General features: G+C 36.6%; 1 protein-coding gene across 1 annotated transcript in view; it reads left to right on the plus strand.

Annotated features, from left to right (window-relative positions):
- PDE10A (phosphodiesterase 10A) overlaps positions 1-14,791 on the plus strand; it is a 286,932-nt gene that overhangs the window by 237,796 nt on the left and 34,345 nt on the right. The window contains exon 18 of the mRNA XM_011999635.1: positions 5,126-5,298. Coding sequence (XP_011855025.1) covers positions 5,126-5,298 — 173 coding nt within the window. The remainder of the gene's footprint in view (positions 1-5,125; positions 5,299-14,791) is intronic.

The following is a 14,791-nucleotide window of genomic DNA, read 5'->3' on the forward strand; positions in this document are numbered from 1 at the left end:
ACTCGCACACACACACGTTACTCATGGTAGAGAAAAGCAGGAAGTGTGTATTTGCTCACAGCTTGCCTTGACCTTGGTTACAGTGATAGGGATGCAGTAGATAATCCCATGTTGAGTGGGCAGTGGGAAGAGATTAAGTCACGAAGTAAGGGTAAATACAAGACCATCTGCAGGGAAGGTCAGTCTGCATCCCTGAGCTTCCCATTGTGTCTTAATGCTGGCCATCAGGATTGTTTTCGTGGTGTCTGGGGCCCGTTGCTGTGTAGAGGTCATGGTGGACATTTAGCAGAGAGGAAACTCACTTGAGTCTCTAGTAAATGGTAATCTGGCCCCTCCAACCACTACAGCTCCCAAGTGGCAAGCACCGTCCCTAATTGACATCCCAGTTTCAGCCTTCCTTGTATTTTGTCTGTTTTTCCACCTTTTCCCCCTTATCCATCAGTGTTTCCCTGAGTGTTTTTGTCTCAAATCCATCCTCCAAGTATATGTCTGAATACGTTTTTCTCCTGTTTAAAAGTCATTAGTGGCTCTCTGGGGCCTCTGGAATAATTTCCTGTTTTCTCAGTTGATATACAAGTCTTTTATGAGTGGCCCCTGTCTGTTCCAGGACTACAGTATCTGCTCTGCTTCTGTAGTTTCAGACCGTATCTTAACTCTGTGCCATTGGCCGGGTTCCCTCTACGTGTAATTACCCCACACCCTTTCTGTGGTCCCCAACTCAGGCATGACCTCATCCAGTAAAATTCTTTGAGTGCATCCCCGCATCACTGGGGTACAGCACTGCCCCCTTTTGAGCGCCTGAGCACCTCAAGCATACATACGTCTTAGTGGTTTGTGTTTGTTTGTTTGTTTGTTTTTAACATTGTATTGACATTTTCTGTTTGTGAGTTCAGCTTCCCACCTCTTCTGAATTAGAAGCTGTTAAGGAGAGTCACTGCCCCTTCTTCACCTCTGGACTCACAGGCCCACCTCTGGGGCTGTTGATATGGGCACAAGTGGAAGTGTGAAGGTAGAGCATGGGGAGGGGAAGATGCAGAGTGGGCAGAACCAGCACTCAGAGACTGAACCTGAGGCTTTATGTAAGGTTAGTGAGTAGCTGTGTCCGGTGGGACAGAGAGCTGAGACGCTGAGCAGGGGAGGAAGGCAAGCAGATTGCTTTCATGTGAGGAGGCTGTTTTGTGTGGACAGTTACATCCAAGAACGTAGGTGAGCTTTGTTTTCTTGCCTAAAACTTACTAGCTTACAGTTAGTAATGGTGATTGAACCATTATTGCTGGAATATTAAATCAATTTATTCTGTTTACTCATGAGATATTGATTATTTTGAACATTGAAACTATACTTTTTTCTTTCTTTTGGCTTTTTGAATACCCCATTTTGACTTTGAAAATAGTCAAAATTTTAGAAAACAGACCAATTAGGAATGATTATTCTCATTATTCAGAACATTTCCTTAATATTCCACTAATCTTAAATTATCTGTTGCTTTTGAAATGTGATCATATTTCAGAAAATTATCTATTTATACCAACATTTTGGGATCCCGTGGCTTCTTACTATTCTTTATAGCAGCACTATTTCCGTGACTTAGCTAGAGAGTTCTTCCAATTTGTCTACACTAGGTACAATTTGCTGTATTGTATTACAATTTTACTTAAATTATTGTACTTATATTCAACACTACCTGTACTGGTAATCTAAAATACGTGACACAGTGGCTAGTTTAAATCCGTCCTTTTCTACAGCTGTGTTCTGAATAGAAAAGGTATTTGGCTATCAAATTCATTTTTAGGCATATATTTGTTTGTTTTTTCATCTCTCCTTTAACTCTGACTGTGGAAGTTTTACTGGTAGATTTTATCATCATCATCATCATCATCATCAATCATCACTATTATAATAGTAATCATTTTATCATATATTGGGTACTTGCAATGCACCAGAAACTTAAATGTTTTGTACATATTTTAATACAGTTTATTTTTATTATATCCCCATGAGATAGATATTATTTATTTTCATTTTACAGATGAGAATAATATGCATCAAAGAGGTTAAGTATTCTATTTGTCACATCACTAATCAGTGGCAGAATGACATTAAAAACTAGAATTATTTGGCTCCAAAATCTGTGCTCTTAATTACAGTACTATAATGCTTCCTAATATGTGGTTTGATGTACTAGGTAATTAAATTTCAAAATCAGTATTATAGATACTTTAAAGGCATTGCCATCATGAATGTTTGATGCACTTAGTTGCATCATTGACATTTTTTTCCCGAAAGTAGTGGTTCCCTAATCCTCCAGCAGTGGACAGAATACTAAGAGCCTTTAGGATCCTCATGATTAAGGGCTGGAAGGAGTATTGACAATCATCTATTCAAGGCAGTCCCGGGGTCATCTTTCAGCATCAGCACCAATTTCAACATTGTTTCCATTCTCTAATACCAGATCTCAGCCCCAGCGTTGACATACAACCAGAGCCTACCTGTGGGCTTCCGTAGAGTTAAGAATTACATGCTGTTCACCCGCATAAAGTTTTAGAAACATTCCTAGGTATAAAAAATTCTACTATTTCCTGCTTGATTGATGCAAAATGGAATCAACTAGCTTGAATTTAACATAGACTTCAAACTACGTAACTATAGTAAAATTATCAATTGGCGTATAAAAGTATTATAATGCATTATAAGGATTTATTATGTGTTAACGAATGTGAGGTTGGAGGTTTAAAGAAGACACTGTTTATCTGCTATGCTTCCTTGCTTGTGTCTCCCTTCCATATTTTCTTTAGTTTGGGTAGCAGCAAAATGCTAGATTCTCTTAAAGTAAAGGGAAACATGGCCGGGAGCAGTGGCTCATGCCTGTAATCCCAGCACCCTGGGAGACCGAGGCAGGTGGATCAAGAGGTCAGGAAATCAAGAGCATCCTGGCCAACATAGCGAAACCCCGTCTCTACTAAAAATACAAAAAAAAAAAAAAAATTAGCCAGGTGGGGTGGTGCATGCCTGTAATCCCAGCTACTCGGGAGGCTGAGGCAGGAGAATCACTTGAACCTGGGAAGCACAGGTTGTGATGAGCAGAGATCCACTCCAGCCTGGCGACAGAGTGAGACTCTGTCTCAAAGAAAGAAAGGGGAGACATTTATTTTTTGATTATTCATTCATTCCCTTTACTCTTGTAAATTATTGAAGGGGACAGTAAATGAGTTAGACCTTTTCATTATAAAAGCCCTCTATGGAGCTTTTTCATCTAGTTTCCTTTAATACTGAAAAGTAATGACTCTGAAGTAGTCAGTAGAATATATAAATTCCTTAAAATAAATCTTAATTTGTTCTGGGCCAGTCGATACTTTTGGGACTCTGATAAAAACGTGAGCTGATAGATGACATACGCAGTGTGTAGAATTGCAGTGAGCTTGTAACTCTTTTGTCCCCCTACAGAATTTATAGAGCCTAGGCTAAATTTAGAGATATTTCTTTTTAAATGTCAACAGCAGACTAGAATATTTTATATACTCTAATGTAACAAGTTATGGTGATAATTATTGGTGATAAAGAGAGTAAAGCATACAAATACAAAGCATAAAATTGTAGCAGCTGTGATTCCCTTCACATGACCTGCTGAAAGCGGATGCATGCATGAGCACCAGCCAGATATGCTGAAACATGTTCATGAAGTGGGAAATAGAGGTCACAGGCATTCAGTGTTGAAGCAGAGGCTACCTGCTTCACTTAAGTTGTGGTCACATCAAAGGAAAGCAGATACCATAGAATGAATCCGAGTAAATATTTCCTTCTTATAACTTTCTACAACAAAACTGAAGAGAGTTGAGGTTGGATGAAAATTGAATTCAGCCACCAGCCCAAAGCTTGAGCCCCCTCCCGTTGTCCCCATCAGTCACTAACCAGCCTGTGCTCAAACGGCTCATCTCACAGCATCTCATGCATAATCCATGTGGGAACTCTGAACTAATATAAGTTTTATAATTTGAAAGTGAAGTCATGTATTTGAAACTGCTTTTGTAAACTATAGAACTTTCTACAAATGTAAGGCCTTACTACTGTTATTGTCAGGAAAATAAATAACTAGACCTGAGTCCACTTGCTGCATTTATCACACAGTAATTCAAATACTTCTGAGACTTTAACAGCAAATAATATGGGGCTATTCTGATAATTGAAAGCAAATGGTGCATGTACAGTTTCATTTAAGAATATGAAGAGACAGTGTCTTAGTGAGATGTCTAATTTTGTAAAGAAATATACTTCAATCATTGTTTTTACTGTATTTTAACTCAATAAATGTATGTTAAAAGTGAAATTAATTAAAAATCAACTTTGAGTAGTACTATATTGACTAATAATGAAAAGTATCAAAATAATTGATGAATCGAAATTATTATAAAGTTTTTAAAAGATTAATACACGAAGGATTTTCTGAGTGAATAGAATCCAGATTACCAATGTTCTGGTCTTGTTTAGGGTGATGATCTGCCATTTCCGCCTCCCTTGAGAATAGAAGATGATTCTAGAATCACCTTCAGTGATTTGTGTTGTAGGGAAAGGTACTCTTGCCCTTAGAGTTTTTAATGTGTTTCAATAAACATTTTATTGAGGTTGTAGGACATTTTCTTCTAGGATACAGAGAAATATATTACTACCCATTAAGCATGCTTTGATATGTTACAACCTGAAGTGGACAAGGATACAGACGCCTTTTTAAGGCCATTAAGGTTCTAGTATAATACGAAGATTACTGAGGTTTTTAATTTGCTTAAGAGGAAAAGTTTCAACTTAAATATTTTACATTTTCCAGTTTTTTAACTATTAGAAATATCCAAGAACTAGATATATTTAAATCACTGGGGTTTTATGGTAGTAAATGATGTTATTGTAGTTACAGTAGTTTATTTAAGTGGTAGTTTCATTGTTTCTGTAGCTTAAAGAGAAACCAAAATGTAATTTTCATTAGTCATTTCTAACTGTTCTTTTGTTTCCCCAAAACCTTTCTTTAGTGCGCCAAATGTCATTGACTGATTATATTGTTTCAAATAACTGAAAATGTCGTAAGATTAGAGCTTGTGCTTGTTATTGGTGGTTTTTATTTGTATTTTTTCCATAGCTGGAAGGGCACAATATCTTCTCCACTCTGAGCTCCAGTGAATACGAGCAGGTGCTTGAGATCATCCGCAAAGCCATCATTGCCACAGACCTTGCTTTATACTTTGGAAACAGGAAACAGTTGGAAGAGATGTACCAGACCGGATCGCTAAACCTTAATAATCAATCACATAGGTAAAAAATAATTTTCAAAAGCTTAGAAGCCCAGGAAGTATTATCTGGAATAAATTGATACTTAAGAAATGTAATGTGGCATAAGTTTATATTTGAAAGAAGGAATGTAAAAAACTTACATGTTTTTCATTTTATGTACATCTTGTTTATATTTACTTTAGACATTTTATTGTTTGACAAGATTGCTGACAGTGTCCAGTAAGGATAATTAAAGTACAGATTGGAAGTTACACTAGTCACACAGGGACTGGCACTTTTCAAAGGGAAAGCTGGCATGATGTTTCCCCAAGAGGTCCCTTCTTGCATTGATCACCATTCAGGGTGTGGCCATTGGCCTCAGAAACTCAAGAGCAAATGAAAATGGATTCGATTTTCAGAATCCAGTCCTATTAAGCAAGCTAATGTGACTGATATAGAAACTGGACTCTTCTTTTATTGATCTGTAATTGTATTAGGCAGTCACAAGGGTCAGAATATTGGCATCTCGTGGGGTAGAAAGCCAAGTAGCGATGAAAAGTTTATTTGGTGAACATGAAATTACCACAAGGAGGATTAGATAAATTAGATATCCTAATGGAATCAGGCTAAATTAGTCTGATGCCCTTTTGTTTTTGAGGTTGGGTGTGTCTTGCCTAGTGGATTCAGAAATAGGTCAGGTATGTTCATTATGAACCTGTTCACCCATCTGTATATTAGATCTAAGTTCATTGGCTAACCTGCCATCTCCCCTTGACAGTTTGTAGTGGTGACACTAGCTTTTATTGCTGTGGCTTCGTGTTTGCATGTCTGACCAACTTCATCTTAAATGAGGACATCTTTATCCCTCGGCTGGTGAGCACTTACTTACTGCTTCTATGCCAGTCTTGCTGAATTTGGATTTATAGTTTTTTTCAGGTGTTCTGTATATCTCCTCTGTGGTTCATTAAGTACTGATCCCACATTTTGTTCTTTGGGACAGACTGTTTTAAAGTTCTTAGAAACAATTCACTATTCACTCAGGTACATCAAATACAAAATACAAGTTTTACAAATGACTAATAAAGTTTACCTCTTCAAGAATAAATACCATTTGTATAATGATATTGATGCCTTTGGATAAGTAGCAGTTATTTGTAATTCAGCTTACCTTCAAATTGGACAGATCCAGATTTTGTAGAGCTTGAAACTGATACAATTTAGGGAACCTTATTTAAGAAAAACAATACAAAGGTATCTTGTTTTCACACATGACAGTTTGAAGACATTGCCAGGGCCTCTTCCAGGACCATGCAGAGTGTTGGTGTCAGGGACAAGCCCCTAAACATCAGTTAGGGTGTTCTAGCATGTCTTTCTTTTCCTTCAGCCCAGATGAGAAGTGCGATCTACAGTCTTTATGTCTCCAACAGGTTGTGTGTAGTCCTTGTTCCAAGACCTGTAGAAACAGGTGTTTGTTCAGTATTTTTTTATGGCAATCAGAAGATCAGGGAAATAGAGCCTTCATGAAATATCCCTTGGTTTCCTGAAACCTATGCACTTTCTTTTTTTTCTTTTGGAGTTGTAAATAAGAATCATGTAACTAGTATCTAGTTTCTTGAATATAATCTTTTCAGCAGAATGATTACAATAATTATTATAAAATAGGAAATTTAAACATTTACTTGAAAATACCATCACTTTTGGCACTCATGTACATATGTGTTAGTGGTACATGTATAAACAATTTTTGACATATAACTTGAAAAGCAATTAAAACAAACGTGTATTGAAACACGCATTGAAAGGCAATGCATGTTTGTTTTAATAATTCAAATAATGTAGAGGTATAAAAAAAGAGTAATATTCTATTTTTCTGCATTCCAGTATCAACTATCTATTTGATGTAATATCATCTTATGCATTTTTCTGTGATTTTTTAAAGGTAGGGGTGTGTGTGTGTGCATGTATGCATACAGTATGTTAAGACATAACTCAGATGTATTGCAAAATAAATTTCATAATAAAGCAAGTCACACAAATTTTTTGGTTTCCCAGTGCATATAAAAGTTGTATTTACACCACACAGTCTACTAAGTATGCAATAACATTATGCCTAAAAAATGCATACCTTAATTTAAAAATGCTTTATTGCTTAAAAATGCTAATGATCATCTAAGACTTCAGCAAATCATAATCTTTTTACTGGTGGAGGGTCTTGCCTAAACATTGGTGGGTTCTGACCGGGGGGTGGTTGTAAATCGTAGGACGGTAGGGATGCATGTGGCAATTTATTTTCTTCTTTTTTAAAGATGGGGTCTTGTTCAGCCTATCAATATGAAGTAGCATGATCATAGCTCACTGCAGCCTCAAACTCCTGGGCACCAGGGATCCTCCCACCTCAGCCTCCTGAGTAGCTGGGACTACAGACACACACCACCACGCCCAGCTAATTTTTTTCATTTCTTATTTTAGAGATAGGGTATTGCTGTGTTGTCCGGACTGGTCTCAAACTCCTGGCCTCAAGCAGTCCTCCCACCTCAGCCTCCTGAGTAACTGGGATTACAGGCAGAACCACTGTGCCCAACTTGGAGGTGGCAATTTCCTAAAATATGACATAAGTGAAGTTTGTCACATCAATAGATTCTTCCTTTCACGGAAAATTTCTCTGCAGCTTATGATGCTGTTTGATAGCATTTCACCTGGAGTAGAACTTCCTTCAACATTAGAGTCAATCTTCTCAAACCCTGCCCCTACTTTGTCAACCAAGTTTATGGAATATTCTAAATCCTTTGTTGTCAATTCAACAATGTTCACAGCATCTTCACCAGAAGTAGATTTCATCTCAAGAAACTTCCCTGGCTCATCCATAAGAAGCACCTCATCCGTTCAAGTTTGATGATGATTGCCTCAGTCATCATTTTCAGGCTCCACGAGTTTCTACCTACCACATCTGCAGTTTCTTCCTCCACTGAAGTCTTGAAGCTTTGACTACCTCCTGTGAATCATGAATGTTCTCAATGGCATCTAGAATGGTGAATCTTTTCCAAAAGGTTTTCAATTCACCTTTCCCACATTCATTAGAGGAATCACTATCTATAACAGCTATATTCTTACAAGACATATTTCTTAGATAATAGGACTTGAAAGACAAAATTACACCTTGATCCATTAGCTACAGAATAGATGTTGTATGAACAGGCTTGGAAACACATTAATCTTGTGCATGTCCATCAGAGCTCTTGAGTGACTTGGTTCATTGTCAGTGAGCAGTAACATTTTGAAACTAACCTTTCTTTCTGAGCAGTAGGTTTTGATAGTAGGCTTAAAATATTCAGTATATCGTACTCTGAACACACGTGCTATTGTTGGAGCTTTGTTGTTCGGTTTATCGAGCACAGACAGAATCCACTTAGCGTAATTCTTAAGGACCCTAGAATTTTTGAAATGGTAAATGATCATTGGCTTTACCCTGATATCACCAGCTACATTAGCCCCTGACAGGAGTCAGCTCATCCTTTGAAGCTTTGGAGCTAGACATTGACTTCTCCTGTCTAGGTATCAAAGTCCTAGATGTCTCTAATAGATGGTTTGTCTATACTGAAAATCCATTATTTAGTTGAGCCACCTTCATCCATTATCATAGCTAGATCTTCTGAATAACCTGCTGCAACTTTTACATCAGCATTTGCTGCTTCAGCTTGCACTTTTTACCTTGCTTTAAACCTCTCGAACCAATCTCTGCTACTTTCAGGCTTTCCTTCTGCAGCCTTTTCACATCTCTCAGGTGTCATAGAATTGCACAGAGTTAAGGCTTTGCTCTGGATTAGCTTTTGGCTTAAGGGAATGTTTGATCTTCTATCCAGATTACTAAAACTTTCTTCATATCATCAAGAACACTTAAGTGCTCATGTGTTCACTGGAGTAGCACTTTTAATTTCCGCGAAGAATTTTTTCTTTGCATTCACAACTTGGCTGTTTGGCCCAGGAGTCCTTGCTTTCAGCCTATCTCAGCTTTAGATATGCCTTCCTAAGTTTAGTCACTTCCAGTTTTTGATTTAAAGTGAAAGACATATGACTTTTTTTCACTTGAACAGTTGGAGGTCATTGTAGAGTTATTAATTGGCCTAATTTCAATATTATTGCTTTTAGGGAACAAGGATGTTCAAGGACAGGGAGGGAGCTGGGGGAGCAGCCAGTTGGTGGAGCAGTCTGAATACACGCAACACTTACCAATTAAGTTCACCGTTGTATGTGGGTGTGATTCATGGCACCCACAAATAATTGTAATGGTAACATCAAAGATCACTGATCATAGATCACCATGACTGATACAATAAGATAATGAGAATATTTGAAATATTTCGAAAATTACCAAAATGTAACACAGAGAATCAAAGTAAGCACTTGCTGTTGGAAAAAATGGTGCTGATACTGCTGTACACAAGGTTGCCACAAAACTTTCCAATTTGTAAAAAAAAAAAAAACCAAAAACACCATATTTGTGAAGTGCAATCAGGCAAAATGCAATAAAACAATGTATGCCTGGAACATATATTGCCATCAATTTATACATATATTAAATTCTCAGAAAAGGCTGTAGAAATTCACATGCCTTCTAAGATAAAGGTGAAAACCCCTTCTCAGTAAATACGCTGTTCTCTGACCACTCACTATGGTGAAGATGTTTTTATGTTTGTTTCTTACTTACTATTCTTACTTCTGTGTATTTATTCATAAATTTTGCTTATTTTTTGTTGAATTGTTTACTTTTTTATGTATCAGTTTTTATTATATATTTTTGTTAAAGATATTAAAATTTTCTGTTATATATTACAGATATTTCTTTACATGATTTTCAAAAAACTTATTCGGATTTTCTTTTGAAAACAAATTTAGTTTCAGGAGGACAAATTTTTGATCTTTTAAAGAAATCAAATCTCATAGTAACAAATAATTAAAATTTTCTTTACGTATTTTTATAGATTTAATTTTTATATTTAGATCTTAATTCTTCTAGAGTTATATTTTTATGAACATAACTTTATTTCTGATGGAATGAATTGATACTATTTATGAATAATCAGGTTTCTTCTGAATTGAATTTATTACATTTTCTCGTAAACTTGGATAATTCTTTAGACCCTGTAAACCATTTATTACTAATTATCTAATTCTCCACTACAGTCATACAGCTTTGATTCTATAAATATGTTAAAATGTATCATACATACCTGCTCAAATAATCTTTACTTTCAATTCATGGAAATTGTCACTTCGTAAAAAATGTTTTAAGAAAAATTTCAAACTTACATTAAAGTAGAAATAATCCAATGTACAGTCATACCTAGATTCAAGAATTGGCAACAGTTTACCATGTTTTCTTTGCTTGCTTTTGGGGAATGGGGAGTGTGCCATTTCAACATAAATTACAAACCTTATGACCTTTTGCTTTTTTCAACATTAATATTTAAAAATAAAAAGAATATTCTCCTTCAGACTTTATTTTTCAGTCAGAAATATCTATGTTGACATTTTAATTGCAGTTTTATGACATTTATTTACTCACTTTAAAATGAAAGTGTGTTGTCTCTTCTAAGAACATGGCATGACTCTGTAGTCATGAATAAAATTGTACAGTTTGTTTACATCCCTCCTGTAGCTTTCTTGATAAAATTATATGGATTATTTTACAGATTTCTTCACTTGTGAATGTAATTTTTCTGATTTCCAACTGGAAATACAGTTTCCAATATATTTAAAATTATGAATTACATAGATACGTTATTTTTGCTTCATATGTTTTGAAACTTATTTGGTGCTTACACATTTAGATTTATTATGGCTTCTCAGTAATTTACCCTCTCATCAGTGTGAAATAAATTCTTTTTTTCTGCTGATGCTTCTTAAAATTTTCTGTGTCTAAAATAGCCACACAAGCTTTCTCATGTTTACTATTGACATATCATATTCTTTCATAATTCTTTACTATCTCAACATCTGTCTTTGCATTGAAAGTGTGCCTTGTTAACAGCAATAGTTGAGACTTGCAATCACTGCTTTTTAATGTACTGTTTAGTCTATTTGCATTTATAAGTTGTCTAATTATCCATTTTCTATTTGGAGCTATTTGTGTTGGGGGAGTGATACTTCATTCTATATTTGCTTTTGTTTTTTCTTGTTATACCCTTTTTAAATTTTCAAGTGGTTGTTCTTGAGTTTACAGTATGCATTTTTATTAGTCTGCTTTGAATTAATATTATTTCAATTTTATTCAATGTAAAAAACTTAAAAAAATTCAATTTATACCTCTTTTTGTCTTTTCTGCTATTGTTATATATGTAGATATTATTGCTACATATGTTATACACCCCACCTAGGTTGCCAATATTTAAAAGAAATGGGCTGGGCGTGGTGGCTCACACCTGTAATCCCAGCACTTTGGGATGCCAAGCCAGGCTGATCACTTCAGGACGGGAGTTTGAGACCAGCCTAGCCAATATGGTGAAACCCCATCTCTAATAAAGTACAAAAGTTAGCCAGGTGTGGTGGTGCATGCCTGTAATCCCAGCTACTCAGGAGGCTGAGACAGGAAAATTGCTTGAACCCGGGAGGTAGAGGTAGCAGTGAGCCAAGATCATGCCACTGCACTCCAGTCTGGGCAACAGAGCAAGACTTCATCTCAAAAAACCAAGAAAATAATTTAGGAAAAATAGTTTTTTTTTTTGTTTTTTGTTTTTTGTTTTTTTTTGAGACAGAGTCTTGCTGTCACCCGGGTTGGAGTGCAGTGGCGCAGTCTCAGCTCACTGCAAGCTCCGCCCCCTGGGTTCACACCATTCTCCTGCCTCAGCCTCCCGAGTAGCTGGGACTATAGGCTCCCACCACCACGCCCGGCATTTTTTTGTATTTTTAGCAGAGATGGGATTTCACCGTGTTAGCCAGGATGGTCTCGATCTCCTGACCTCGTGATCCGCCTGCCTCAGCCCTGTCTCTTATACACATCTAGATGTGTATAAGAGACAGAGCCAGGATGGTCTCGATCTCCTGACCTCGTGATCCGCCCGTCTCGGCCTCCCAAAGTGCTGGGATTACAGGCGTGAGCCACCATGCCCGGCTAGGAAAAATAGTTTTTTATATTTTCACATGTATACCATTTCCTCTGCTTTTAATTCATTCATGTAGGTCCAAATTTCCAACTTCTGTCATTTCATTGAAGCCCAAAGAACTTCCTCTGACATCTCTCAGTGTGTTGGCAGCAGGTTCTTTGAGGTGTGTGCATTTTTTTGTTTTATTTTTTAATGTAAGAATGGCTTTATTGTGGCTTCACTTTTTAAAGATATTTTCACTGGACTTAGAATTCTTAGTAGACAGATTATTTTTTCAGCATTTCACAAAAGTCAGTAAATGGTCTTCTAGCCTCCGCCTGTTTTTTTTTTTTTTTTTTTTTAATCCTGAGAATCAGCAGTTGTTGCTGCCCTGTGTGTGCTGTGATCTTTTACCCCGACCGCTTTTACAGTCATTCTTTTTGATGTCCTCTGAGGTTTCTGAGTCTGTGGGCTGCTGATTTCAGTGAAGTTTGGAGAAGTTTCAAGCATTATATTTCTTCAGATATTTTTTCTGCCCCAGTTGTCTAACAGAAGTGTCAAGAGTCTCTTCCGTTAGACCCCTTTATACTGTTACAGGTTTTTTTGTTTTTTTTGTTTTTTGTTTTTTTTTTGAGACGGAGTCTCGCTCTGTCGCCCGGGCTGGAGTGCAGTGGCCGGATCTCAGCTCACTGCAAGCTCCGCCTCCCGGGTTCACGCCATTCTCCTGCCTCAGCCTCCCGAGTAGCTGGGACTACAGGCGCCCGCCACCTCGCCCGGCTAGTTTTTTGTATTTTTTAGTAGAGACGGGGTTTCACTGTGTTAGCCAGGATGGTCTCGATCTCCTGACCTCGTGATCCGCCCGTCTCGGCCTCCCAAAGTGCTGGGATTACAGGCTTGAGCCACCGCGCCCGGCCGCTATACTGTTACAGGTTATTAAGGCTCTGTATGGTTTTTCACTGGTAATGGTTTGTGTAATTTGTTGTGATCTGTCTAATCTCACTGTTTTTTTTCCTAATATTCTGTCCAATCTGTAGTTAACCTCATGTAGTGATTTTTTAAAGATACACACAGATGCGCATGCACGTGCACACACAGCCACACACATATGCATATATCTGCGCATATATATATATATAAAATATTTTCAAGTTCTGGGATTTCCTTTTGGTTCACTTTTATAGCTGCTATGTTTCTCCTGACATTCCCCATCTCTTCACCTATCTTTTGTAAATATATATTTTCCTGAAGATTATTTAGCATATCTGTACATTATTTAGAAATCATTGTCTGAATTTTTGCTATCTGGGTTTTCTATGAGTTTTGTCTTGTTTACTGATTTTACTCTAGACTGTGTAATACATTTCTCAGTTTCTTTACATGGCTAGTAAATTTTTTTTATATTTGTATACTACATTATGGATAACAAGCTCCGTTATCTTTCTGGATGCTGTTGTCTTTCTCTGAAGGTAATTAACTTTTATCCTAGTGACCAGTTACATTTCTCATGAATCGTCCTAAATATGTGAGTATATTCCTTTAAGCTTTAGTTGGGTGGTTCTGTTTTTGTTTTGGCCTTGTTCCCCTCTGTCAAGGATTTGAAAGGAGTATGAATTCAAATTTGGGGGACTTCCGCTTCTGTGGTTCTCTCTGCTTTCTAGGATTTCCCTCCTCAACTTATGTGTGTTCTGACATGCCGGTCTCTCCCTTCTCACTGGGCCCTGACTTTCTTTTGGGCTGTGTTTATGATACGCCCTTAGTAGAAAAGCTGTCTAAATAAGCATGTCACCCAGCGTGGTCTTGCCTTACAACGTTTAAATCTTCTCCCACTTAAATCTTTAAATTAGTTTTAAATCTAATTTAAATCTTTAAATCTTTAAATCTTCTCCCACTTATGCCAGTTTTTAGGTAGTAGACAGCATCTTCAAGATTTGTTTTTAGTTCTATCTAGAATTTATTATTATTATTCTATTATTACCAGAATCTTAAAACTTTGTTTAGTATCTCGCCATTTCATTATATACTCTTTATCAGCTGAAAAGTTGTATTTTAGTCTCTTGGCTTTTTAAAGCATATAGTAATGTCATCTACAAATGAATAAAATTTGTTCTACTTTTCTGATGTTTGTATGTATTTTGCTTTCTGGTCTGACTGCATAGCTAGAATTTACAACACAACATTAGATTATTGTGAAGAAAGCAAGCACGTTAATATATGCATGACTTTAATAGACATGAGTTTAGAGTTTTAATTTTTAAGGTAGTATTTGATGTATCTTGATAAATCATGTTTATCATGTATAAGGTTTATCGGTATCAATGTTCTATGGATAGGTTTTTCTCTAATTTCTTAGTGTTACTGATTTCTTATTTGATGAATACATTTTTAAATTTTCTAATTTTGTGCCACTCCTTAATTTCTTGAACTCTACTTTTTCATGGAATTAGTTCTTTAATATG

The sequence above is a fragment of the Mandrillus leucophaeus genome, unplaced genomic scaffold (genome assembly GCF_000951045.1).
Source record: "Mandrillus leucophaeus isolate KB7577 unplaced genomic scaffold, Mleu.le_1.0 Scaffold6, whole genome shotgun sequence".
NCBI classification, from domain to species: Eukaryota; Metazoa; Chordata; class Mammalia; order Primates; family Cercopithecidae; genus Mandrillus; species Mandrillus leucophaeus.